The sequence below is a fragment of the Oryza brachyantha genome, chromosome 7, assembly GCF_000231095.2.
Source record: "Oryza brachyantha chromosome 7, ObraRS2, whole genome shotgun sequence".
NCBI lineage: Eukaryota > Viridiplantae > Streptophyta > Magnoliopsida > Poales > Poaceae > Oryza > Oryza brachyantha.
In genome coordinates, this window is record NC_023169.2 from 15,481,944 (window position 1) to 15,509,692 (window position 27,749).

Here is a 27,749-nt window from a genome sequence, read left to right on the forward strand (position 1 = left end):
ATGAAAAAACGAATTTCACGGCTAGCTTGGAAACCCCAAGACGAATCTTTTGAGCCTAATTAATCCGTTATTAACACATGTTGGTTACTGTAGCACTTATGACTAATCATGAACTAATTAGGCTTAAAAGATTCGTCTTAATATTTCTTCCATAACTGTGCAATTAGTTTTTTGATTCATCAATATTTAATGCTTTATTTAGGTGTCTAAAAATTTGATGAGATGTTTTGGAAAAAAATTTTGGGAACTAGAAACAAGGCCTAGTCAAACTCTGCACGCTGCAGCCAGCTTCGCAGCCAGTTCTTCGGTTCGATTCGATCCGGTCCGGGCAGAAGAGAAAATTCTCGCTATATTTTTGTCTGAATCTGCTCGCGCTCCCCCATTCTTTGACTCCTGTTCCTGCAAATTTTGTTTCATTCTGCAAGCAGAATAAGGTAGGGTGAATATGAATATGCATAGCTAATCTTTTTTCAAAGAAGGAATTGATGATCTCGATCGAGCTTGATCGCTTCTCCTTGATTAGTCCTAATCATTACCAGCTTTGTCTGAATTTGGGGCTTGATTGAATTTTTTCCATATAGATATTCCCTCGAATCTCTTGCCATCCTGAACAAGCTTTGGAAATCTCGATCTTTGTTCATACATGGGCTGTGCTTAACCGGCATCCCTTCAGGTTAAGGAACACTGCCACAAGTTGGTGCTAAACTACACGGGTTTTATGGAGGGTTACCCAATTTGCAATCTTGATTGGTTTATGTACGCCATCGGCTTCAGTAAAGGCATATGTTCTCTTCAAATCAGTTTGTCTTTTGAAGGGTAATGTCATGATCTTGGCACCTGTATTTTTCCTTAAACTGTTTAATCATAAAGAGATTGATCATATCATTTTCTTCCCGTGACCGTGTACTGTAGGCTGAAGTAAACATGATCAACCAGACCTCTGGAACACGCCAACACCAAGGTCACCAGGAGGAAGTTAACACTACTGTCTTCAGTCTTCAGGGCTGCTACTAATTACAGCACAATTTTTTTTCAGGGGTGATTAATTTCTGCATATCTTTTTCAAAGGTGATTAATTTCTGCACAAATTAAATAGTGAATGACTATAACATGTTGGCAAGGCTATGGTAAGCTACTATGTAGACTATTGGTGCATCCCCAACTGCCCTGTCCAAACAATGAATGACTCCTGACCTTGGCAATGCATTTGCATTTGGAACTGTCCCACTGATATCTTTGTCTATATGCTTAGTCAACACGAAAAGATTTGGAAAAAAAAAACAGGGCTAGTTGTAGTCAGACTTAGTCAGCTAATGAAGATTAGGTTGAAGACTAGTACCTGCTACCCTCGATCTCTAACAATTATAAAGGCTAATAACCCTACATGCTATGTGTAACACCTCCATCTTTTCACATGTGCTTATACTCGTAGTGTAAAAAAATAAATTTTATCCTTAAATTTAGAGTTGATTTAAGATTTTTCATTGTATTTTATTTTCAGTGTTGACTTTTAGATTGCTAAGAACATATATATAATTTTTTTTTCAAAAGTGACCAACCCCTAAATGTATATGGTCACTGTTGTGCTGTGACTTTCCTGTATCTACCTTACTGAAAGATGCAGGTGAACACTGAGCATAGATTAGCTAGGTCCCTTGTGTATTCTCAAAGGAAATTTTTTTATGGTCTTAAAAATCTGATACAATCACCCCATCTATACCAATTTAAACTTGGCAATTGTAGCCATTTGCCAAATATCAAATTGTCAATTAGAAGCAATGTTATTATCAAAGTTTGGTGCGACAGAAGCTGTTGCATATTTTTGTCAGTATTTTCTCTGTTTGCTAGTTTGCTGCTCAGAGAAGTCAAATTAGGTCACACAGAGACAAACATTTGCTCTGTCTTTTCTTCTCCCCTTTTCTAAGTGTAGGGATTGTATTTAATTATTTAAGATCGAAACTGTGTACAGCATCGAGAGACTCGAAGTAGACAAGTATTAGAATGAGCAACCTGGCAAGAATTTTTCTAGCAAAGTGGATTTTGGCTGGCCTAATAGTTTCTAATTAAGAATTCAGTAGGTCACAAAGTGGATTCGTTGTTGACAATGAGATATGGAATAGTTGGGCAGCAAAATCCACTGTGTGATAAACTAAAGCAAGAGAATAATCTGTGGTCTAATTTAAAGGTTAATTGTTTTTGCATATCATTAAGGACGCCAAAAGGATGGAGGGGAATAACAGGGTTTGATTGAAAACCGATGGAATCTGCCGTTGGAATTTGTCTCCAGTTCTTCTTGGAACAAATCTACATTTTGATAACAAATAATAGCTGTTTGCTTGCGTCTTCCATGCAAACCAATCCAAGGGTAGTTAAGATGTCTTTTCATGAATATCCACGAAATACATGCCATCCAAAAATGACAAAAGATCTCTTTGAGTCCCATCTTTTTACAGAACCACATTATAAGGAAGTGACCAATGTCTTTGAATCAACCCTGTAGCTGCAAGCAGTGGGAAGAGTTCAGGGCATGTTTAGTTTCCAATATTTTTTTTCCAAAAACATCAAATCGAATCTTTGAACATCTAAATAAAGCATTAAGCATAGATAAAAAAACTAATTGTATAGTTAGAGAGAAAATCCTCAGATAAATCTTTTGAGTCTAATTTGTCCATAATTAGCTATAAATGTTGCAGTAACCTACATGTGCTAATGATATATTAATTAGGCTCAAAAGATTCGTCTCGCGGTTTCCAGGCGACCTACGATATTCGTTTTTTAATTCGTGTCCAAAAACCCCTTCCGATATCTAGTCAAATGTCCGATATCATACTTACCAATTTTCTTTTCACGAACTAAACGGGGGCATCAGTAGCACCATACTGCTCATAGAAAAACCAAGTGAATTGAGTATTTGAGAACCGAGCGCGCGTGGGTGCGCGAGCAACCCACGCTAGTTTGATCCATAGGATCGTAACTCGCGCATCTTGCTCAGGGATTTTTTCCTCACACACGTGTACACCCTAAAATCCTAAGCGTGTGGTAGGAATATACACACATATGTGCGTGCGTTGTGACGTGTGTTCGTGTTTATCCTGAGCTATACCTAAAAAAATGAGTTGAGTACTTCAGCACTGTGTTGAAAGACTTTCAGGGAGGGGACAGAGCGAGATGGAAAAAAAAAAGGGAGGGGGTCAAAGTGTGAACTGTCCAGAGAGGGTTTGAAACGGATGTCACGGCGCAGCAGCAGCAGCAGCAGCAGCAGCAGGTCCGGGCCTTTTTTCCAAGGGGAGCTGAAGAATACTTCCATCCATCTCTCCGATGTCCGTGCACCGGCAACGCGGCAAAACGGGGGCGCATTTCGCTTGGACTCCTCGTCAAGCCACTACACTAATGCCATGCTCACACACGAGAGGCCAACCCACCCCACTCGCGCTTGCCGCCTAGTTGCTACTGTGCCACAGGAGTGAGTGAAGCGAACAACCTCCTTTTCTTTATTCGGGGCTATTTAGACGGTGAAAATAAAATTTTTAGATGTCATGTCAAACGTTTGATCGAATATCGGAAGAGTTTTTGGACACGACTGAAAAACGGATTTCACGGCTAGCCTGTAAACCGCGAGACGAATCTTTTAAGCATAATCTTTTAAGCCTAATTAGTCCATGATTAATCTACATGTGATAAATGATGGCTTAATTAGGCTCAAAAGATTCGTCTCACGATTTCTCCCATAACTGTGCAATTAGTATTTTGTTCCATCTATGTTTAATGTTCTATTTAGGTATATAAAGATTCGCTGTGATGTTTTTGGAGAAATTTTTTTTCTTTGATCGGTTGGGATCAGCCGTTCAAGCGCCGACACTGAATCTTTTATCATCAGTTCTTTTTTACCATCATGAAGTGCTTTGAGATACAATTTTTTTACGTAAAAACTTTAGCACCTTCACGTAATTTTATTCAAGAACGGTACAATTTTATACTAAAAATTTGCATAGCGAGGTCATTTCTCCATGAACATGAAATTTCCCTCGAACCATTATTTGAGTCATTTTTGTACTACTGGAACTTTGAATTATCTGTGTGCTTCTGATAGCTGGGTACAACCTACTGTATGAGAACAGTGACGGTGGTACGGCCGATTAACCAGTTGGTTGGTGTCATTACTCATAACTAACCCTTCCGTTTATCCAACCTAACATGCCACAATTGACAGCTTCCCTATAAACCAAATTCAGAATATCTACCTATCTAGCTAGTATCTCCGTACCATCACCTCCATTATTCCTGTCATTGCAAATTTTGCTTAGTAAACACTCATATACCCGTTACCATCTACCAGTAGACCCTAAGGCCAGTCTCGAGGTTTTATTGGAGTTTCAATCTTACTAAATGACATATCACATAGATAAAAATGATGATGTGGCATAAGATTTATGACGAGAGAGATGAGTTAAGTTTCATGGAGCTGAAACTTGATATACACAGTTATCTAGACTATAAAACTAGATCTCCCTTGAGACAAAAATTATTTTATCTCCATACATTTAATCAACTCATATTAGTCAGTTGGATATAACATTTTATTGTCATGTTACCACATGAAACCTTAGAGTTAAATTTTGTATTGAGAACACTTTTTCATTCGTCTATTCAAATATGTTACGATGATGTGGCATTATTGAAAACGACACGATGATATCCTTGCACTTAGAATAACCCTTTTCCCACGATGATATTTAGCAAAAACTTTACGGTCTACCTAAGATTTAACTATTCATGTCTAAAAGTACTCGGTTAAATTAATTCATATGGTTCAAAGTACCCCAGTCGTCACCGCCTCCGCTCTGTTCGCCGTCGTCACCTGTCTCGGGTCCTCGCCGACTTGCTGCCTCCTCCCGTCGCCGCCGGTGAGCCATCCCCTCCTCTCTCCCTCTCTTTTTCCGCCGCCGCCGGGTCTCCTCGCACCCGCGCCGTCGCCGGGTGCCGTGCGCTGCCGGCGCTCGCCGCCGCATCTCTGCCCGACGTCGCCGTTGCCGCGCGGTCGCCAAGCCGCCGCTACCGGTGCCCACCGTCGTCTCTCCCTTCCGCGCACTGTCACCGTCGCCCTCGGCACCATGCGCCGCCGCCCGTCGCCTTGCGCCGGCCGTCGCCATGTCGCCCTCCCGCCGCTGACCGTCGCCGTCGGTTGCCAGTCGTCGCTGTGTCATCATGTCGTCACTGCCGCGCTGTGCACCGCCGGTTGCCGCCGTCGGCCGAGCACCCGCTCCCGTGCTCTCCTCTCTGACCGACGGGCCCCACCCGTCTCCCTCGCCCCGTGGCCCACCTGGCAGCCGCCCGCCCCTCTCTCCCTCTCTCTCCTCCTGTGGGGCCTAGCTGTCAGCCGCCCACTTCCCCTGCTCTCACCGACAGGTGGTCCCCACCCGTCAGCGCCTCCTCTCTCCTTGCTGACGTCAACATCCCTATTAATTGCGCAATAATTGATTTAGGACTTTTCTGTTTAGTTTAAAAACCCAGAAAACTTATAAAATTCATGAGTAATTCATCTAGCCTCCGTTTAGGTCCATTCAAATTTCATTAAATTCATAAAATTGTCAAGAATCCATTAAAAATACTTTCTTTTACTGTTTCAGTAGAGTTTGTGCTTGTTTTATTTATTTTTGTGCTTTGTCGCTCAGATTTGGACCTCACCGAAGAGCTGGTTTACTTCGAGATCGTCGCCGAAGTACCCCAGGGGCCAGAGCAAGGCAAGTGGCACTCATCTTTGATCATATTGAACCCATTATTACAAATTCCCCACTTTATTTATTCAAATATGCATTGTTTTAATTAAAGTATTTACTGTATTTATTTATCGGGTAATCCTTATTATTATGCCGTTGTTTATCCAACTTTATTCATGCTAGACCAGGGGTAACTTGATTAGAGTTAGGCCTAGGTTAATGCTTAGCCATGCTTAGAACAAGTAGCTCATGGGATCACATTTAATCATACTTAGTTCTGAACAGCTGTAATAATGATTCATTACCCGGTTCGGGCTAATGTCAACTAAAATATGATAATGGTGGGCTGTGGGTGTATGGTTTTGAGAGTCGCACCCATGGCAATTAAGAATCGGTTTACAGGAAACCCTGGAAGTAATTAAGTGCTAACCACATGCCGAATGGGTAAGGTGGGATCTGGAGCATGGCTTCGAACTTATTTGACGTACCAAGGCAAGGGTAGGCGTGATGGAGTATGGACGGGTAATCGTAGTGTAACGAAAGCCTCTGCTGCTTCCAGATCTACCAAGGCACAAGAGGAGACTGCCCGACTTGGTGTAAAGAAGGGGGTGAAACCTGAAGTGCGGTGCGATTAAATAGGGAGGGTTATGTGACGGGTCCTATCACGGTCTCCTTTTCGGTATACCATGGTGGTATGTCGGCGCATGTTCAAGTGTAGTGAAGTTGTGTCTTGTGGGTACAGTAGTACACCTCTGATCAGAGTATAACCTATTCGAATAGTCGTGCCCACGGTTACGGGCGAACTCCCAGCTTCACTGTGATTAGTGAACCTTTAATGACTTGAGTAAACTGGTTTTTACTTGGGACTACTGTAACATGGTGTAACGTTGAGTAGTGGTTGGGCCTGTTGTAACGTGGTGTAATGTTGGACAGTGTTGTGGTATTTTACAACTGTTATTTACTTATCCTTTAATGTATTTAATTACCTTTATTCGGTTTATTCTCTGTTATTTATTTAAGTGCTACTTTATTGCAACTAACCCTAAGCCTGTCCTTGATGATCCTTATGCATCATTTATTACCCTCTTTTCCGTGCTACTTGTTGAGTACGGTGGTTTGTACTTAGCCTTGCGCATTTCCCCCTCCAGAGTTAGAAGTGGAATCCGATGGAGGTGACTCTCAGGAGTGAGCTAGTCTGCCGTCAAAGCTTTGCCTGTGGACTGGAGCCGTATCTGCTGGAGCTAGTCTACCTTTCTTTCCGCTGCATTTTCGTTAGAATAAGTGTTATTTTCAGTTGTTTATAAGAACGATGGTTACGTAATCAACATTCTCTTTTTATGTACCCTGGCTGGTCCTGAACAGGGATTTTAATACACAATTAAGTTTAGAAATTCGTGTGAGAAATTTCTAGGCGTGACATGCGCCAACCTCCCGCACCTGTGCGTCGCCCAAGGGCATGCACACTGCAAATTGCCTCACCGAGGAGTTTCAACTTTCAGCTAGGACAAAGCAAGTTTAAAACCACTGTTCCCACAATGCATGCATCCCTGTGTGGGCCCTTGCAACAGCCTTTTCTCTTCCTCTCTCTCCACAGCTTTTTCTCACCCTGTGTCATGTCGCATGTCTCCTCTCTCCTTCTCACTCCTCATCCTGACTTGCATGCGTGATGCTTTTCCTTCCTTTCCAGGTGTTTTAGCAGTTGCTCTAGCAAATTTCTGACGAGGCTTCGCGCGGATTGCAGAGGAGACGCTCAGCTTGCTTGAGCCACTGGTCCATGCCCTCTCTCCTCCAGCTAGATAGTTCGCCTACGTGGCGAGCTAGAGCTACTCGCCACGTAGGTGTATTGTGCATGGCCTAATAGCCGTCCTCGTGCCTCTTGCCGTCACACTCCCTGCTTGCGTGTGTGCTTCAATGTGAGAGTGAGGGAGAAACATATACATGTGTGTTAGGGGTATATGAGTGACAGCTTCATATAGTGAGTCTTTTAGGTGGAGTGGAGCTGAGAAATAGAAAAAAACTAACTCCACCGTAATCGTAGTAGTTCAATTTTTAAGAGCAGCTTTGTTAATTTTGTTCTTAAAAAATAGAAAATCTATACCGTTTGATATAACTCAGGCTCTAATTAAATTAGAGTTTGCGAGCTAGAGCAACGCCGAATAGGCCGTTAGATGTGACGTGAAGTCAAAGTTGACTTAGCTTATATATCGATTTCCACTATCGGTTAATATGTGCATAGACCATACAACAACGGCAAAAAAACAATTTAGCAATATCAATGGAGCCAGACTTCACACTTACAGGGAAGTCTATAAGCTAAATAAAGATATATGAACTATTGGTATGGGCTAGGATAGCATATAATCCATGGCAAGGTGATACGGACTAAATATTGGATTACAATAATTTGTCATATAATTCACATCTATCGGATTTGTACGAGATTTGGACAGGAGGTTGGTGAAGATGGGGCTGGGGTTGGACTGTAGGAGGCCATGTTGAGTCACTTGAGCATGTACAGTGAAATGCAGCTTAACAGCTGTTCATCAGCTCGTTTCTGCCCCTGTGGTGTACTGGTATCCCCACCATGAACAATTATCAGCTACTACTCTGTCCCGAAAAAAAAAAAGTTTCCTACGTTAAGCACCTGACCATCCGTCTTATTTAAAAAATTTATTAAAAAATTAAAAAAAATTAGTCACGCGTAAAGTACTATTCATGTTTTATCATGTAATAACAATAAAAATATTAATCTTAAAAAAATTTCAAATAAGACGAAGAGTCAAAAATTCTATCAAAAACTCAGAAATTCGTTTATCTTAGGACGGAAGTCGTACCTAGCTAGCTTGATCTTCACTTGCTTTGATCGATCCATGGACTGATCTACTGTTTCATAGGGGGCACCATTAGCTGTAATTGATGTCAATGTCGATTACTTGCACATTAATTCGGCGCTATTGTTATATTTGCACGTGGGTTTCAGAGAGGAATAGTTGTGGAACACTGTCCCAAACTACCAATGCCAATCCTTTTTGAGAATATGCAAGAGATTTGAGCAAGCAAAGAAAGGTCCATACGGTCCGACCAGGTGTAGAGAAAGAAAGAAGAGAAGAAATACGAAAGTAGTCTGGTATACATCCTACGACAGAACTGAATTTGAATTTTAAAACTAAATTTTTTGAGTTGATTTTAGATTTTTAATGTAGCTTTATTTGCTTATAAATTGCTAAGAATACACATAAAACTATAAAAGTTACCTCCATAAAAAATTAAATCAATTATAAGTCTTTATGCTTTTAATTAGCATAAGAGAAATGATGATTAAGCCAATGTCTATTGCAGAAGCGAAATGATGGAGCTCGTCCTCTCTCTCTCTTTTTCCAATTGCTCCACATAATTTTTTTTGTTAACACTCCAATATTTTTTTTCTTGAGCCTCTGGCCCCTTCTTTTCTTGAAGACTTATTTTTTTGGAAGACAGAGACTATGGCCCTTTCAATCATTCATCAACTTTTTATCGGTGTCAACAGAAATTTGCCCACAGTAGGTGCGTCCGAATGGAGTTGTACTTGCTATAATGCTACATACCAGTGCAGCCGGTGCTCACTGCAACTCATTGCTCATCATTCGATATGTATACATGCATAGTCGCTAGGGTCAGTATGGTTCATCATGCCACCAGCAGCAAACCGTATCCTGGTCGTCAACCACCGGTTGATATTCAGTACAGGTTCAGAGTTTCAGACCGAAAGAATGCTGAAATGCAATTGCAGAACAAACCCTCTTGTCTGTAATACAAAATGCAGGACAAAGCTCTAGCAAGTGTACCAATTATCTGTCCGTAGAGAGATGAATCATGGTGACCCTAAATAAGGTCCTGTTCAATTCCCAAAAAGTTTTCCGAGAAACATCACATTGAATTTTTGGACATATAAATGAAACATTAAACATTGATGAAAATAAAAACTAATTACACAGTTATAGGGGAAATCGTGAGACGAATCTTTTGAGCCTGATTAGTGCATGATTAGTCATAAGTACTACGGTACCCACATATGCTAATGACGGATTAATTAGGCTCAAAAGATTCATCTCGCAGTTTCTTGGCGGAATCTGTAATTGTTTTATAATTATATTATGTTTAATACTTTAAATATGTATCCATATATCCGATGTGATTTTAAAATATTTTTTAAACTAAACTGGGCTAATTGAAGCTGATTAGACAGTTGCAAACTTGTAACTAGCACCGAGCTTGAGAATCTCGTACAGAAAGGCTGCATCTGCATGCATGAAATGCATTGCAACCTACTGGTACGTTCAAGACTCTTCAACTTTTAATTTCAGAAGCAACAGGACAGAGGAAGGGACAAGAATGTGCAGGCCTTTTCCTACCTGTTCATGTGGGCATACACTCGCACAGGACATCTCCAAGCGCAGCTCCTAGTATTTCTTCGTTTTTTTTTTTTTTGCTTTTGTTCTTCTCTCCCTTACCTTTTGTGCTTGTCTGCAATGTTCAGAGTGAATTGAACTCCATGTCTCTAAAAGCTGGAGCAGCAGCTGCACAATTTATGTTCTTTCAGTTCAGGACAGAGGAGAGAAGAAATGAGGCTGGCAAATGGTGCAGAGATTGGTCCACCCAAAAGACCAAATAATAATAGTGATAATTGAGAGTTCTCACATGGTTGTTAACTGAAGCCTCTGGTGAAGTGGGGATGAGGTCCAGCAGCAGTGTGTTATGCTTGCCTTCAGAGTCAGGTAAAGCACACTTTCTTTTTTCCTTCTTCATAATTATAGATAGTACATGGCTTGCATCATAGTGCCTTAGTGGTACTTGTAGTACATGATTATGGGATGATCATTTTTGATAAGCTATGGATCCTGAAATGGTGTCAATTCCAGTGTTGAAGGAACAGCCATGTCAAATTGACAATGACCAAAGCAGAGTGCCAGAGTCTGGATATCCATGAACTTGCAGAGATGACAAGACTTATCAAGTTATCATGGTCATGAAGATGTTGATAGGGCCAGATGACAAGATTCCCCCAAAAGAGGCATCATTGACCATCACTCTACTGATTAATGCCAGTCAAAACGAGTGGAACGTCGCAAGTATTATCAATGTTCTTTTGCATGCCGGTCACGTACGGCAACAAAATGAGTTAGGCCTTGTTTATTTTTAAATTTTTTTTCTAAAAACATCACATCGAATTTTTATATCTAAATAAAATATTAAGCATAGATGAACTAAAAAACTAATTACACAGTTATGGAAAAAATCTTGACATAAATCTTTTGAGCCTAATTAGTCCATGATTAGCCATAAGTGCTACAGTAACCAACATGTGCTAATGACAGATTAATTAGGCTCAAAAGATTTGTCTCGCGGTTTCTAAGCTAGCCGTGAAATTCGTTTTTTCATTCGTGTCCGAAAACCCCTTCTAACATCCAATCAAATATTTGATATGACACATTTTCTAAAAATTTTCTCAATCTAAACACCACCTTGCTATGACAGCAAAGAAGTGCAAGAAAAGAGGCCATGGTCTGATTTTACTTATTTCTGAAAGCACTGGCATTTGCCTGTTATGTGTCCTAATAGGCCATCATTACTTTTCTGTTCTTCAGTGGAAACAATGATGGAAGTTTAACAGGTACTATGCTATATGCTTCACCTGAAAGGCAATTATGTTGATACTTATTAGTGCTATAAAAATCACCAGCTACAAGGTTTGACCAAGAACGAAGCACCATCAGGTTCAGAAATAACAACTTTTGCACGTTCCATTGAAATGACCCTTGCAGAAAACAATATTGCAATTTGGGTGTTTCCAAACAGCAGAATGTTACACTTAATGCAAATCAAATCCAGGTCACAATGGTGCCTGCAATTGCCTTGTTAGTGGATGAGCAATCAGAAATAAAATACACGGCTTTAGAAAAACGATCAGGCCGATTCATTGCAAAATCTAGCAAGTGATCGTTCTGAAAGCTTGCTCTGTGCAGTAGGTATTCGACTTTGTGTTCTGCAATACAGATGCATTAGGTACGTCATGGATTTTTTTCCTTGCAGCAGGCACATCATGGATATGCTTCCCCTCGTATGTGGTTATCACAGCATTTGGTTCCTCAACAGATCTCTCAACTTGCTTCTTCACATCGCAGCCCAGGTAGGTGCATTTGTAATAGCTCCTGCATGATGCAGACAATGTACAGGAATACAGGACTAATGCTCAAAAGATTTTAGGTCTCGAAAACGCAAAGTCAAATGAAGTTTCAGTTGAAATAAATTATGCATAACAGGAAAATGTTATAGAAATAATTAGGAGGCACATCACCAACAAACAATTAAGCGTGCAAATTACTCACAATATCGTGGCAGCAGTAATTATCACAAAAGAACTAATGATTTCAACAATGTTCCTTCGCGATTAAACTTTCAGAGTTACAAAGGAAACAAAATTGTTGCATGGGTAACTGTATGTACCATGTAGTATGGGGGGACATCATGTGTTTACAGTGTTACCAATATACAGAAAGATTCTCTAATATTCATCTATGTACTATGTACAGAAGCAATTAATCTTATATGACAAAATATCATGTGGCGTCTTGTGACATCCAACTCCAAATTAAATTCTCTACACATATTGAGGAACAAATGGGGCAATGAAATTCATCCATACGTGATCAACTTGTATTATTTGAGGATAGTTATAGCAAATCAGACTAGAAACCTTTTCAGCTTTTCTTCTTAGAAATTGATGCTGGACACCATTATTTTGTATCAACTAAAATTTGTCAGATAAACAACGTTTTAGATTCTTTGACAAACAGTCCTAAAACTAAGAGCCTTATATTTTTGCCCTGATTATGCTTATAAGCCAAAATTTGAATTATCAACCTTAAATTTGGTTGATTTTATGATTTTTTCATTATAGTTTATTTTTCAGTCCTTCCTTTTAGATCGCTAAAACAAGCATATAAATTTTTTATTCACAAATTAATTTTTGTCTGTAAATATATCATTTTGCTTTGTCTTTAAAAAACCCAAACAATGACCCTGTAATTCACTTCCATGTATAAATATTGGATACTGGGTGCCATTAAGAAGTGTTTGGTACACATTTTCTGTGAAATGGAAATGGAAAACCCTTTTTGGAAGTAATTGCAAGACGACTTTTTTGGGGTATTCCTGCAAGATGAATGTCCCATTTCTATGCAAGTGTAAGGGAGCTATGTGGAGTTGATGCCGCCAAACTGCACCAATGCTGACATTAACTAATAAGTAGTTCAGGCAGTTCTTGGATCTCAAATTGTTTAGCAAACAGCTTGAAATTTTCAACGACCCTACGGTAATATGGAGTTATTTCCAAGGATGCTTTGATGTAATGTATCGTTCTGATAGGAAATGGAGAAATGAGTGGAGAAATACCTTGGAAAAGGATTTCCTTTCACCACTTTCTGCCCATACTTTCGCCACCTGTATCCATCATCCAAAAGATCGACCTCACTGGTTGTACTCACTATAATCTTTTGACCTGGAGCTGGCACATTCCTGCCACATACAAAAAATAACAATAGCAAACCAAAGCATTCTAAAAAAGAAGGGGTATTTTTTGCTTGCAGTAAGTACCTTTCCTTTGCACTGGAATCACCAGCAGGAGCATCAGCAGTCCTCATCTCATCATCACGCTCTTCCTGATTATCGCTTGATCCAGATAATTGGTCATCGCCATCTTCCATCTTTTTCACTAAAGGACCAACCGTTGTGCCATTCGGTATTATAGGCTTTCTGCAGTAATCTTCATAGTCTGTTTGTGTTCTAGCTGAAGATCCTGTGTTGGCACTGAAGTCGTCTAAATCATCTGATAGGCTGCCACAATCTTTAAACCTCCTTTTCGAGGGCCGTTCATGAGTGTGTTGACCTCTGTAAATTATCTGAACAATTCGTCCATCTGCAGAGTGCTCCACAGTTTTCCTGACCAAACAGTTCAGATGGGTGCACTTGTAGTAGCTCTTTGGATATTCCCCACCCTTCACTGCCTTCTGACCATACTTCCTCCAACTGTAGCCATCGTCATCAGGTCTATCCAGAACGATGGATGAAGTTGGGAGTCCTTGCAACACACCACTAGATTCAGTGTTGACATTACTTATTTGAGACGGCAAAGTCAGCATTTCTTGAAATGGTGTCATATTTACAGAAGAACCGACATGCTGGGATATCAGCGGTGACGCGGCCAAAGGGACAAAAGATTGGTTCTCTGCTTGACTGACTGCAGTGCACTTAGAATGGGCTGTTACTGTTAGCGGTGCTAGGTCCTGTTCAGGGAAAACTCCAAAGTTGCCCTGCACAAAAGAAGAAAAAAGGAAAAACGAAATGCACACCATTTTAAACGAACTGTAGTGCAATGTTAACTGAGGCCATGAACTACATCGATGCCAAACCGGCTCATCGTCCCAAGAACACTCAATGGCTCTCCACATTTTTCTCAGAAAAAAGGAAAGAAAGAACGATCACTTTAGCACAGCAACTGCAGCTGTCTGCGACACAAAGGCGCACACAGTCCAGAATGGATGCCATGGACGCAGGATACACGGCATCCCTCGCGCAAGCCTCCAACCTTTTCCGGTCCAAAGCCATCATCATTCCGATTTCCGAGAGGAGCAACTTGCTAGCTACAGTGCGCACGCTCCCAGCGCAGTGACACGAAATCCTCGCAGTCACAGGCTCAGCCACTCGAAAACAGTACGAACAGTGGCAAAATCCTAGCAGTAGATGGGGCCATGGCCACGACGCTCACTCTCACTCACATCCGCGGAGAAGAATGGCTGCCTTCGCTTCGCTTCCGCCCAACCCGTCCCAACCCTCCCGATTCGGCAACAGACGCAGACACGACACGGGGGGGAGCCGATCGAGCAGCATCCCGAGACGGCCAGAGCAGCAGAGTCCACACCTGAGGGTACCCGAGGAGGACGGTGCCGGCGAGCCCGCCGCCGCCGTCGGAGAAGGGCGCGTCGAGGAGGCTCTCCACGGCAGCGGCGGCGGGGAACGGGGCCCCCCGCCCCGGCCCCGGCCCCGCGGCGGGCGTAGGCTGCGGGCCCCACAGCCCGCTGCCGCCGCCCGTCACCCGCTGCGCGGCCGCCATGAGAGGAAGGTGGAGGGGGGGAGGAGGCGGTCGCCGGCGAGACGCCGCGGCGCGGGGGAGGAGGGCGAGGCGAGGCGAGGGAGATTTGGCACCGGCGCGGCGAGCGTCCGATCGAGATAGGAGGGTAACTAACTGCACACGCGATGACAGGCCGGGTGGTGGGCCCACTCCCCACCGGGAAGCATACGGAAGGAAAGTGCCAGGTCACCCAATTCATGAAATTGGTACTCCCCTTCGCTCCAAAATATATCTGCTTTTAGCCCCTTTGATTTAAAGGAAATTCATATAAATTTTAGAGGATTTTATTTCTATAGAATTTTTTTCTATAAAACCCTTTAGATCAAAAGAATAAACCATATGAAATCCTATGAAATTTCTATGGAATGCCTCTTCCCATACAAGTTTTAGAGAAAATTTAATAAGAGGTAGAATCTCATGAAAAAATATTTTTGAGTTATTATCTCTCCTTAAATTCTTGTATTTTTCATGTATTCCAATCAAACGGTCATTACTATTGTTTTACTATGTTTTACAATCCTCTGTTTTACATTTACGTTCCTATCAGAATCCGTTGTTTTTTCTATTTCTCTGTTTTTTTATTCATTTGATTCAAATAGGCCATTAGAGTAAAAAATATTACCAAGCCAAATATTTTAAATTTTGACTTAAAAAGTTAAGAGGATCGATCATGTAATGTTACTATATTTATAGTTAAATAAGGAGTAAATTTTGTAAAAGTACGTACTCTCACCGTTTATTTATATGTTTGATGTCACCGATTTTTTATCTAGGCTTGAATGTTTGTTTTGTTTATTGATTTATAAATATGTAAAAATATAGGTCATGCTTATGGTGTCTTAGTAATAAAACAAATCATAACAAAAATAATCAATAATTATGTAAATTTTTTGAATAAGACGAATGCACAAATATAGATGTAAAAATCAATGTGTCAACTTAAAAAAGCGGATGGAGTACTTAAGAAGAAGTATGACAAAACTACATATTTAAAAATAAAATTATCATAAAACTATATGTTTAGAATCAACTTAATCACAAAACTACAGATTCAATAACAAAATATGGTAGGGGTTTAAACTATAGATATGTAGTTTTGTGATAGCTTAAATATTAAATTTGTAGTTTTAAAACAGCCTTAAGCATGTAGTTTTGGTATAAATTTTGTGCTAAATCTGTAGTATTGCGACACAACTCCTTAAATATGCGGTTTTGACGTAGTTTGGTCAAAGTATGTGTTGTTTTATCAAATTTACTCTTAAATAAACTATTATAATATGCAAAATTTTTATTTAGAATAAATTATTTTCTATAGATAACATTGGTTAGCAGTGTCTCGAAGTCCGTGTTTAAATCCAAAACATATTTTTAGATGAAGAGAGTAGAATTTTGTTTAAGTAGATCAAAAACATATTTTCGAATGAAAGGAGTAGAATTTTGTTTATATGGATCAGCTAATTTTGTGTCCGAAAAAACTCGGGACAAAAAAAAAGCTCAAAGCTCAGGACTCGTATTGGTTTATATCAAGCTCCATAAGTTAATCATTTGACTGGCGAGCTTAACAAGCCAAACTTGTGGGATTCTTGTTTAGTTTGGTAGTATAAAAAGGGCATTATTTATATACTTACTACTTCTTAACCAATGTTAGTGTTTCTATTACATCTGAATTATTTATATTTAGTGAGTTCTTTGCCCGTTAGATACTCTCTGCGTAGTAGAATATAAGTAGTTTTAGATATGGATACAAGTACTAAGAAAGTTGGTACAATTAAATAGGGAAAATATTGTGATTGGTCAAAAAAGGAAATTAAATATGTGAGAAACTTTATTGGTGGAAGCTTGTGATAGTTGAAAAGAGAATATATGTATAGAATTGTAATATTTGGGGATAAATTTTGAATGCTTGAAATTATTATATTTTGGGACCAAGTGAGCAGAGTTTTCTAGTAAGTTAACATATGATAGTACTAAATGCGTTAGAATATAACCATTTCAAGGTTATTTAAAAATACTAACAATATATAAAAGATTTTCTTTTAGTTACTTATACAGATAGTTTTTGAGTTTTCAATTGATTATACTTCCTTTTCAAGAACATGAATTTCTTTGAAATTATTTCAATAATTAAAATAACAGAGATCAGTTCAAAAATATTTATATTGTGTTATAAAATTTAAATACCAGAAATTATATTTTAAAACAGAGGGATCATCAAATTTAAAATTATAGAGATGATATAAATAAGATACTCCCTCTGTCTCAAAATATAATGATTTTTAGTATTAAATAAGATAGAGTTCAAATTCGTAATAATAGGTTGTATCGTAATGATAGGTTGTATCACAATACAGTAGCGGATTTTAATATTTTAAAACAGATGAAGGCCGCGTTCGGCAGCCCCCCTAAGTCAACTTATCTCCCTCGTTTTTTACGTGCACGCTTTCCGAACCGCTAAACGGTGAATTTTTTGAAAAAAAAATTCTATAGAAAAGTTATTTTAAAAAATCATATTAATCTATTTATATTTTTTAATAATTAATAATAAATTAATAATATACTAATTTATTACTACGTTTTACGTACTAAGGCATAAGTTAACTTATACCTCTCCTGCCGAACGCGGCCAAAGTAGAACTTATTAAGGAGTCTGGAACCTAACAAGTCCACTCACGAATCGATATATATATATATATATAGACACACACACTCGATAGCAAGAAAGTTTCCGAGCCATGGTCATAAAGCTAGCTTGTCATCCATCCCTAAAGAGGGGACTGGATATGGGGCATTGACAGGATGAAGTCCGAACGACGGTAAACTTTTGTGTGTTCTCGGAGCGAAGCAACATGGATTTGTTTGGAATAAGTAAGCAGAAGCTAAGGACCAAAAGGACAGGAGTTAATCCACCCAAATTTGCAGATGGAACGGTTGCCTGCCGGTGTATCGTTTTTAGCATGGATGGCGTATGTACTAATGATGTATTGGCAGCAAATGGCATGCTTATGGGTCATCTTTTCGTTTTGCTAAGAGAACAACTGAACGATATATTTATAAATAAAAAATAATTTATAAATAAATCTTTTATACATGTGTTCTTAGCAATTTAAAATCAAAAGATGTAATGATGAAAAAAAAACTCCAAAAATTAAGTCTAAATTCAAGTTTAAAAATTTGAATTTTGACTAATAAGCATAAGCAAAATAAACCTAATGAATCCTTACTTTTTATATAGTTAATGTCATTCTCTTCTCTCATAAAGCTACATCATCTTAATTATTTTTAGTCATAGAATGATACTCAAATGCGGATGAAACAGACACAGCACATGCTGCAATATTTGCTTTAGAATGGGCAAACTCAACCATTTTGCCTGCTACAGTAAGATGAGTAATTTGGGTTTGTTGGTCGGTACTCTGGCCTCATCAGATGATCCATGGCCATCTTTAATTTTCGACAAGTGTGACAGCCTGACAAAGTCGAAGGTTTTCAAAGCGGGTACGGATTCCAGAGAAACTTGAATGCGCAATGTAAATCCGTCACCAAGAATGCATTAGCCAATGCACAAAGATCATAGCATGAGCATGATTTGAAATTTTTGGGTAAAAATTGAAAAGATTGGTATAACAGATATGTCATTTGTTCCAAAATATAACTATTCTAACTGTACCTGTGAAAGCTATAGCTAGAAAAATTAGTAGATATATTTTGATTAAGAACTATAAACTGTCCACAAATACTGTGAAAATTAAGAGCATTTTTTATCACCAAAATTAACCTTATAAAAGTGTGTTTTATCATAGATAAATGTTAAGGTATTATTCGATGCTTAATTTTGATGTACTCGTTCTTAAGAGGAGTTTCTGAGTTAGCAAAATTTAGTAGGTAATAATATTAAAGACATATTTAATTTGCTGTCATACAAAAATTTGAGATTACCGAATTAAATTTTGACAACAAACCGGAACTACTCAGCAGCCGCCGTGCCCTCACCTCGCACGCTAGCCCCCTCCGTTCTTGCCGTCCGTCACGCAATTTTTTTTATTTTTTAAACTTTTTTAATAAATACCTTTTGGCCACGCCACCCACGCCACAACATTAGTGTGACGAAAAGACTTGCCACGCCATTATCAACAATGACGTCCTGTCTTGTCACGCTATAAACACTGGTGTTGTCAAAATATTTAATTTTAGAAAAATTTTATCCGATGGTTCAGTAATAAAATTGCTAAAAAAGGTTTATTTAAAATTTCCATCGCACCTAGTTCTGACGCGTCCCGTCGACAACCCTACTCTAAACTGCTATATCAACTTTTCATTGGTTACCCACGTATAAAATATAAAATATCAATTATTACTTAGAGGATTTTTTACTTCGTTTTATTCTATTTTAAAAATATATAAAACTATATATATACACAAAAATATATCTAACGTTAAATAAAATGATATAAAAACAACTAATATTTATGTAATTTTTTAATAAGATGAATAACCAAACTATATAAAAAAAATTAACGATGTCAATATTAGGACAGAGAGAACAAGGCAAGGAAGTTGACATCAGATTAAACAGCGACAAAACTTTCTGAAAAAAACATCCGTAAACTTCCGTACGCGTACGAAATGACTCGATGATAATGCTAAGCTTCAGTATATAGTTTCCACTGTTCCAAATTCCAAATCAATTATTGATACCAAACAGAGGGCATAAACAGAACCATGGAAAATACAGGATCCCAAATGTCATGATGGGGATGTGGTAATCAGATAATGCTACACTCAGCAATCACTGCACTTGTGTGACTACGGCAAAAGCCAGCTCAAGCTGAGTGAACAGTCTTTCGAAGCATTCCTTCTCAATACATGTCTTTTTTGTAGTTTAAGTTTGATACATAATCATCCCTCTGTTTCGTAGCCTTCACCTGAGGAATTTACTTGGGGCCAATGTCCTTCAGCGCGCAGATCTGTTCCTCCCCCATGGCAGACATGACAGTCACAACAAGATCCTTGCCTTCACCAAATCCAGCCTTGATCTGAATTACGTTTACCAAGTAAACAATATGAACAAGTCTAATAGCATGGAAAAAATAACTCAAGGCATATATTTCGTAAGTAAAGTGGATCAGCCATTCCACAAAGGATGAGGTGAAAGTAAACATAAAACTAAACATGCAGATATAAGTGGAAAGAGAACCGCATCAATCCTTCCAATCAAGTAAGCTCTCCATGTATCCAATTCAAAATTAATATAATGAGAAATGAAAACGGCAGCCCTCAGTGCAAAACAAAAGAATAGAGAAATACTAAGCATCGAGAGTCCATAGTCCAGGCATATCGACTGAGACTTTAGTGCAACAACCATATTCTATGTACATTTACCAAATAAATACAATATCCGTGTAGAATAACCAACTTTGATGATTCCCACAACCAAAAAAAAAAAGTCATACTGATGGAAGAATACAGAACATACAAAATGCGTAGGTAAAGTAACTATCTAGCTTCCTCTTTTATGCCAGTTATTTCAGAAGCATGCCCTACAAGTTTGTGCTACCCATATGAAACATCAAAGTCATAATAATTGGAGGAAAAGGTGACAAAAATAGACTCAAATATACAAGAAAACAACCACAAAAGATATATTAATGTTGACATGCTGCGCAAAAGAAAATGTTAAAAAAGATAAATTTAAGTTCAGGATCTCTACAACCAGTTGCAATCCTATAGGGCATAGAAAGAACTAATCAAACATAGGATGGAATAATTTATACAGACCCAACAAATAACCTAATAGATGATTAAGAATGCAGCATTATCATGTCCATAAAGAAATAGAAACAAAGTTGTTTAAAGATTTCTACAACAAACCTGGCCCAGGAGATTGTCATCAGTTGGGAGTCTAAGATCATCCTTGGTGTTACCATTTTCAGTAAGAAGGCTCACCTGAAGGAAATAACATAATAAGTAATGAGATTAAGATTTATTTTACAGGACAATATATTATCGCTCATGATTTGGAACATACAAATCCATCCTCTGATATATCAATCAGCTGATACTCAGTACGATTCACATGTGGAACCTGAATTAAAAAAAACAAAATGCTGATTAAATCACACGATTCTATGAAAGGTCTCAATAAACAGTCAGAAATATGACTTACATCACAGTTGTGGGATGAAGGAACAATATCCTCAAGCTTTTTACCATTGAATATATCTATGGCAACAAAGTGACACTTGGCGTGACCATGCTTACCAGTCTTCGAGGTAGAAACCTCCACCACCTGTAGCGTAGGTTTATTCATTTAAACCAGATCAGGAAAAAGAACGTAATGGACCTAGTTTAGCACAAAGAAACACCACACAGCTCAGCCTGATAACTGTTTCACCGATGCCGCTGCAAAAAGGCCATTAGCAGTGGCATTTTTTTTCTAAAAAAGGTGCAAAGAAACAAAGGAAAAATGAATAAAAAATTAAAGCACTACTGTCAACTTATTGAGTGTGGTAACCCTCACATAGTGCACAACAGAATAACTAGACAATGACACGTTTGTAAAACTGGGCTTTTCCGTTAGCTAAGCTTAAGCAACAATGACAAGTGGACTTATTTGTTGGTCATTTCTACTTCTTTCACCCAACAAAACAGAAACAAAACTAAGCTTTCCTTAAAACATCTTCTTATTTTGGTATCACAATGCCAGAGAACAACTCTGTTTCGTACAAACAATTTATCTATCTATCTTAACATCCAGTCACGCCCAAAGTCTCGTTACATTATAACAATCAACTGAAAGGGAGATCATTGCCTGTCCAATCAAGCTAAGCAGAGGATACTATATACTGGAGCAAGATATTTTTTCTACCTTGCCAAAAATCATAGGAAAACATTGTCTAACATTAGCAAAGAATTTCCACTTCCAATCAGCTTGGTCATGGAAATGATGAAAACACATTCTGAACATTTTGGAGTAGCAAGCTTGTTTACATGAAAAGTCTTGATATTGTAGTACTACAGCACATGGCGTTGGCTTGGATCAGAAGCTGAAATTTCCCACAAAAAAATTAAAAAAAGTTGACCGGGAAAATACTAGCTCTTGTAGGCAACCAAAAGTCATAGGAAAACATTGTCTAACATTACCAAAGAATTTCCACTTTCAACCAGCTTGGTCATGGAAATGATGAAAACACATTCTGAACTATTTTGAAGTAGCAAGCTTGTTTAAAGGAAAGAGCTTACTACAGCACATGGTGTTGGCTTGGATCAGAAGCTGAAATTTCCCGCAAAAATTTTTAAAAAGTTGACTAGGAAAAAAGCTAGCTCTTGTAGGAAACCAAAAAAGTTCAATCAACCTTATCACGAACAAGCAAGCTGATATTTGCATTGTGCATACTAGCAGAGTGCCCTTGCGTTGCAATGGCTAATCTAATACTCCGTTCATTCCAAAATAGAAGCATTTTTCAATTGTTTAGAACAAAATAAAGTTGAGCATAAAAAACTTTAGTGCCCCTCACTAAATAAGGTATGGCTGAGGTGTAGAATGGGAAAAGTCGATTGCTAGCCTAAGCAACTCCTGCGAATTCTGGGCCCATCTAAGTGAGGCCCGCGAATAGTTTCCCTGGAGTGTAACACTGGGCCTAAATTGGCCTGGCCCAAAAACCAGCCTCTTCAGTAGAGGTTGCCCTGGCTCGGGTTAGGCTGGCCTCATCTGCCTTTTCGCATCACCTCCACAATTTTTTCTCTACGAGACGGGCGCAGCCTCCTCTCCTCACCTCGATCTCCTCCTCCTACCACCGCACCAATGGTTTCGCCTTCGCTGTCCACCGCCGCCGGGGGCACGAACCGAGAGACCGGAATGGCAGCGCGGTACCTCAGATCCGGGATCCGGCCTCTCCCTCCTCTGCGCCCACCTCGCCCGATCCCCCCCCCCCCCCCCGCTCTGGCAGGGGAGAAGCGATGGCCAGGGTCCGTGTGGGAGTCGGTTGGGGCACGCGGCAAGGGGAGGAGCAGCGGGCGGTTGGGAGGCAGCCAGGGCGCGCGGCGGCGGAGAAGGGCTGGCGGGCGGAAGGGGTGAAAGGTAGCTGCGGGCAGGTGGGAGGCGTGAAAGCCTGACAGACAATAGCGCCATAGTGGGCCTACATGTCAGGGAGAGCCGACTCACAATGGTGGCCCACATGTCAGCGAGTGAGAATGGAGTAGAGATCTTTATAGGAGTGAAGACTAACGAAATAATCCCCACTACCATGCACCACCAAATCAGCAATTTATCATCCAGATACGAGCAAGCTCACATTTATGTTACGCATATTAACGACATAATTCCCACTACCCTGCAACTCCAAATCAGCAACAATTTATCATCTACAACACACCAACAATCACCAGTCAACGACATACCACAGATAAACAACTCACACTACGGTAGGACCAGAAACGCATACACTAACCGCACCAGAGTCGCAACGGATTCCAGCCAATCACCGAACCGAATCGAGATCTAAGCGCATACCTTGCAGGGGCGGTTCTTGATGACGATGTAGCCGTTCTTGCGGATGGTTCCGGCCTGCTGGGGGTAGGTCTTGGACGCCCCGGCGTCGGCCTTCGACTCGAAGTGGTGCTCCTCGGAGTCCGACATGGCGATCTTGGCAAAACCCCCTGACCAAATCCAGCCCCAAACAACAACAACAAATCAAACCAAGATCAAACATTTCCCCCCATCGGTATTCAGGAAACAAAAAATCCCAAACCAAGAAACCGAGCAAGTGTGGCGCTGAAGCGATTGGGCCACTAAATTCGGAAAAAAAAACCCCGCGTGGATTTCCAGCGAAATTACCTTGTTTGGATAGATCGCGAGGAGGAGGAGGAGGAGGAGTAGGGGCAGTGAGATGATAAGTGATAAGCTCGCGGCGAATCCTAGGGTTTGTAGTTTATTTATACCCCGCTCACAAACGCCTGCGCCGCTCCTCCCCCTACACGGCGGAGGCGCCGCCTGTGACGCTGACGGTGGGTCCCACGAAGGTCCGGTCCCACCTGTCAGTGGGGAGAGGCGGTTGGTGGCGTGCTACGCGCGTCGGAGCCGTCGATTCGGCCGGGGAATCGGGACACGTGTACGGCTGCGGGGCAGGGCATCACCTCGCGTTCGAACCACGCAATGGGCGGCCGGCTTGGAAGCATCTTTCTTCCCTTTTTTTTTCCTCTTTATTATTATTATTATTATTATTATCTTTCATTTATTGTTATGTTTTTTTTCCTCTTCGCGTTATCTCTCTTTTCGCGTCTTCTTTTCTGCAGATCGGTGATAAGTCAATGTCTCTGATTCCGATCGGGTTGGGATTTCCTGTGGAGAAGGAGAAGTGGAGAACGTCATTGGCCGCACTGATGTTTAGTCTTTGTTCGGAAGTAGGGTAAGAGCAAGTTAGTATAGGCAACTATTAGCTCTAATTTATCTATAGTTAATTTAATAGCCAATACATATAATAGTTGCTTACAAAACATTAATATATCAATATATGGTCCCACGTGTCATATTGGAACCCGTGTGCAGCTGACTTAAAAATTAGTAGCACATCTCTCTTCTCTCTTTATAGCCTGCTATTGTACCTGCTCTAATCCTTTATTTACTGTGAGGATAATTTCTAAATTGCTAAATAATGTTGTGGTTGAAAGTTTCCTTTATAGAAGTTTATTTAAAAACTTAAATAAATTTATTTTTTTAAAAAAAATATAATATCTAAAACTCATATAGTAATGATCTGTTCACTTCGTGGGCAACTGATGGGTCTGAGTTTGGTCTAACAAAAAGGTGGGTCAAGTCGACTCGAAACGAGATAAGTTATTAATAAATTATTAATTATTTTAAACTTAAATATAATTTGTTAAAAAAATTTAACGTTTATATATAGTTTTTCTGCAGAGAAATACACAGTTGTTAGATCAAAGGAAAGCTGACTTAGATAATCGAAGAGGAGTCACTAGTTGGACGTAACTTGGTGTTTTTATTTTCAAAACGTCAATATTTGCTCGAAAGTATGCGCGAGTAGATAAGGAATAATGCGTGGAATTAAAGTATGTCGTCGAGGAGATGGCGCGATGAAAGTGTCGTCGTGGTATCGGCATGATGCGAGAAATCTGTGGGCGAAAGTGAGAGTAAAATAGCATCGCATGAGGAAAAAAAAGTTATTTCTGTCATGAGGGGACGTTAAAGAGTGTTCATTAGTTAAGACTTTCATTCCTGTTTTTTTTTAATTAGTGATGCAACTATTGATTCCACTTTTGGATATAAGTGTTAGGAAACAATCGGGACACAATACATCTATCAATCCCAGAAGACACGAGATTTAACGTGGAAAATCCTTCTGAAACAGAAAAGAGAAAATCACAGACATCAGCTAGGAAATATCTTTATTATATCGAGATAAAAGTTACAACGCCAAGCAACGACTTACAAAAATATATATATAAGACGAAACTCTAGAGTCCAATCCGCCTAAAGCTTCGGCCCAAGCCTCTCAGCGATGGGCCTCTGATTCCTTCCTTCGAAGTCGGTTTTTATACGAGCATAAAATAATTTAGATCATAACTCTCTTTTCATTAAAATTACTTATTATTTATCTAAACGACAATACAATTTGTTAACATAAAAGCATAGAAAATTCAAAACTATTCCATTGACACGGTGAGGTGATGGTAAGTGAAAAGGACAAATGTCATATTTTTAAATAAAAAATAATTTGTGATTAAAACTTTTACATATGAGTTTTCTGCGGTCTAAAATAAAAAAATAAACTATAATAAAAAAAATTTAAAATAACTTTAAATTTAATATTGAAAATTTGGCTTATAAGTATAATGAGAAGCGAGAAGATGGGGTCGAAGCTCCATTCCAAGTAATGTCATAACTCTTAGGTTTCCGTTAATCCTGCCCGGTTAGCCCAATGAAAATGTCTAAAATGCCCCCGAAGCTCGTTTATAATAATAGATTTACGCAGCGGTTCCTAGTGGTAGTATTATGCAGCGACGGCGACAACAGAAGAGGGCAAATCCAGGGTCCTCTTTACGCAATTCATATCAGCAAAATTGTTTTTTCATAACAGTTAACGGAGGGATTCTAACAAAAACCTAACAACGGTGATGTTTATGGGATAAAATTATTTGTACGATCAAATTTGCCACTCCCCCTCATAAACCTGGTGAAAGGGATTAAACTTCCATCATAAAGAGTGGCAAAAAGTTAAAAACCATGTTGATGACATTTCTTAACATTGGTCAATTCTATAGCACCTAGGTTTTGCATACCGTTACAAATTATTTTATTTAAAATCATATGTTTAAAAACTTATGATTATTGGAGTGTGTTTAGGTTTATGTGTCGAGCTCAACATTTCGTCATCCCTCAAAAACAGTAGACCCCGAGCAAAATATATCAATCCAAAAAATTTCACGGTTAAATTTTTTATTTCAGAAAGTTTTAACCGTACCAACAAATGATTCTTTCCCATTCAAAGATTTTAAAAACTTATTTTTCAGACTTCAAACGGCCGACAAATATATCCTCTGCCCATTTATATTTTCTCAACGTTTGGTTCATTTACTCAGAAAAATCATTTTGTTATCCTAAAAAAGATACACACGTCTACTAAATTTCCACTCCTCCGTACCCAGTCAATTGGTGTCCCAGGACGATCAACAAAATCGGACGAACCAAACTTTCAAGCTCTTCGGCGGCAGGCTCCACTCGAGCTCGGTTAGACTCGCGAGCTTGTCTCGTGCGCATCAAACGCTTTGGGAGGTGGTGAGAATAGAGACGCGCACGGCCTAGGGTTTTTGCTCAAGAGATTCTACTGATACGTGTCATGCTGGGTAGCTGAGTATGTTGGTCACTTCTCCGTATGATCATACTGCTAGATAGCTATACATCCTCTTAAGAAGAACGTTATGTACTTGCTAACCGCACCTCACTATCTAAACATGAACTAACATAACACAAGGCACGAATAACTTCAACTATAACCTACCTGATACTTACGCTTAACTCTCATCTGAAAAGCAACCAACACAGAAACTTGCAGGGCCATATCTTGGCAATTTTCAATAAAAAAACAAATTACATATTTACAAATAAAAATTAATTATATAAATTAGCATTTTATATATGTGTTTCTAGCGATTTAAAATAAAGATTGAGAAAAATAAAAAGCTCAAAAACAACTTAAAGTTTTAAATGTAAGTTTTAAATATTAGCTTACAAACTCGAGCAAAAGCGAGAGTTAGAGCATATCCAAGAGAGAGCCTATCCCACTCTCCAAACCAAAATTTGGTCATTCTGCTGAAAATGAGCCATTCAACAGACTGATCAACCAGATGATCAAGCCATCCAGCTAACCAAACCATCTTCCAAACTAGCCAAATTTGACCAGCCAAACTGACTTGCCATCTGTAGGCCCCACATGGGGCCCACAGTCTATCTCTCCCTCCTCCTCCCACCAAGCGGTCGAGCACCTCCCCGCCGAAGACCACCGCTGCCGCCGCCACCGAGGTCCGCTCGCCGGGGACGACCGTCGAGCGCCGCCGGCCTCCGCTCGCCCCTCCACACGCCGCTCGCTGGAGACCGCCGACCGTCGCCATCGTCGTCGTCGTCGGCCTCCACCTGCCCCTCCACTCGCCGCTCGCTGGAGACCGCCGGCCGTCGCCATCGCCGTCGCCGCTTGCGGGAGCCACCGCCGCTCGGGCGTGCGCGGGAAGCCGTCGCCGTCGCCGTCGCCCTCCCCGTGCCGCCTCCCTCCCCGCTGCTCGCGCGCGCGGGGAGCCGTCGTTGCCGCCGCCCTCCCCGCGCCGCACCGCCTTCCGCGTGACTCCGCCCGCCGCCT

At 40.0% G+C, this 27,749-nt stretch overlaps 2 protein-coding genes across 2 annotated transcripts; both read right to left on the reverse strand.

Moving 5' to 3' along the window:
• Positions 1-11,471: 11,471 nt before the first annotated feature.
• On the reverse strand, positions 11,472-14,936 carry LOC102717083 (probable WRKY transcription factor 3). Its single transcript, XM_015839225.2, has 4 exons — positions 14,674-14,936; positions 13,350-14,065; positions 13,149-13,271; positions 11,472-11,905 (listed from the first exon to the last, which is right to left on the reverse strand). Exons 1-4 carry the CDS (start codon positions 14,863-14,865, stop codon positions 11,683-11,685), a joined length of 1,254 nt encoding a protein of 417 aa, XP_015694711.2. The 5' UTR covers positions 14,866-14,936; the 3' UTR covers positions 11,472-11,682.
• Positions 14,937-19,507: 4,571 nt separating this feature from the next.
• LOC102700636 (eukaryotic translation initiation factor 5A) lies at positions 19,508-23,822 on the reverse strand. The gene is made up of 6 exons (XM_006657851.3): positions 23,717-23,822; positions 23,393-23,538; positions 21,047-21,169; positions 20,909-20,965; positions 20,752-20,826; positions 19,508-19,916 (listed from the first exon to the last, which is right to left on the reverse strand). The coding sequence occupies exons 2-6, from the start codon at positions 23,516-23,518 to the stop codon at positions 19,815-19,817; spliced, it is 483 nt and encodes a 160-aa protein (XP_006657914.1). The 5' UTR covers positions 23,519-23,538; positions 23,717-23,822; the 3' UTR covers positions 19,508-19,814.
• Positions 23,823-27,749: the final 3,927 nt, after the last annotated feature.

Coding starts and splice junctions, on each gene's coding strand:
- LOC102717083 (XM_015839225.2), bottom strand. CDS start 14,865: ATGGCGGCCGCGCAGCGGGTGACGGGCGGCGGCAGCGGGCTGTGGGGC. Junction 14,066..14,673: donor TCCTCCTCGGGTACCCTCAG/GTGTGGACTCTG, acceptor TCTTTTGTGCAG/GGCAACTTTGGAGTTTTCCC. Junction 13,272..13,349: donor GATTCCAGTGCAAAGGAAAG/GTACTTACTGCA, acceptor TGTATGTGGCAG/GAATGTGCCAGCTCCAGGTC.
- LOC102700636 (XM_006657851.3), bottom strand. CDS start 23,518: ATGTCGGACTCCGAGGAGCACCACTTCGAGTCGAAGGCCGACGCCGGG. Junction 20,827..20,908: donor ATATATCAGAGGATGGATTT/GTATGTTCCAAA, acceptor TATTTCCTTCAG/GTGAGCCTTCTTACTGAAAA. Junction 19,917..20,751: donor ATGACAATCTCCTGGGCCAG/GTTTGTTGTAGA, acceptor AACGTAATTCAG/ATCAAGGCTGGATTTGGTGA.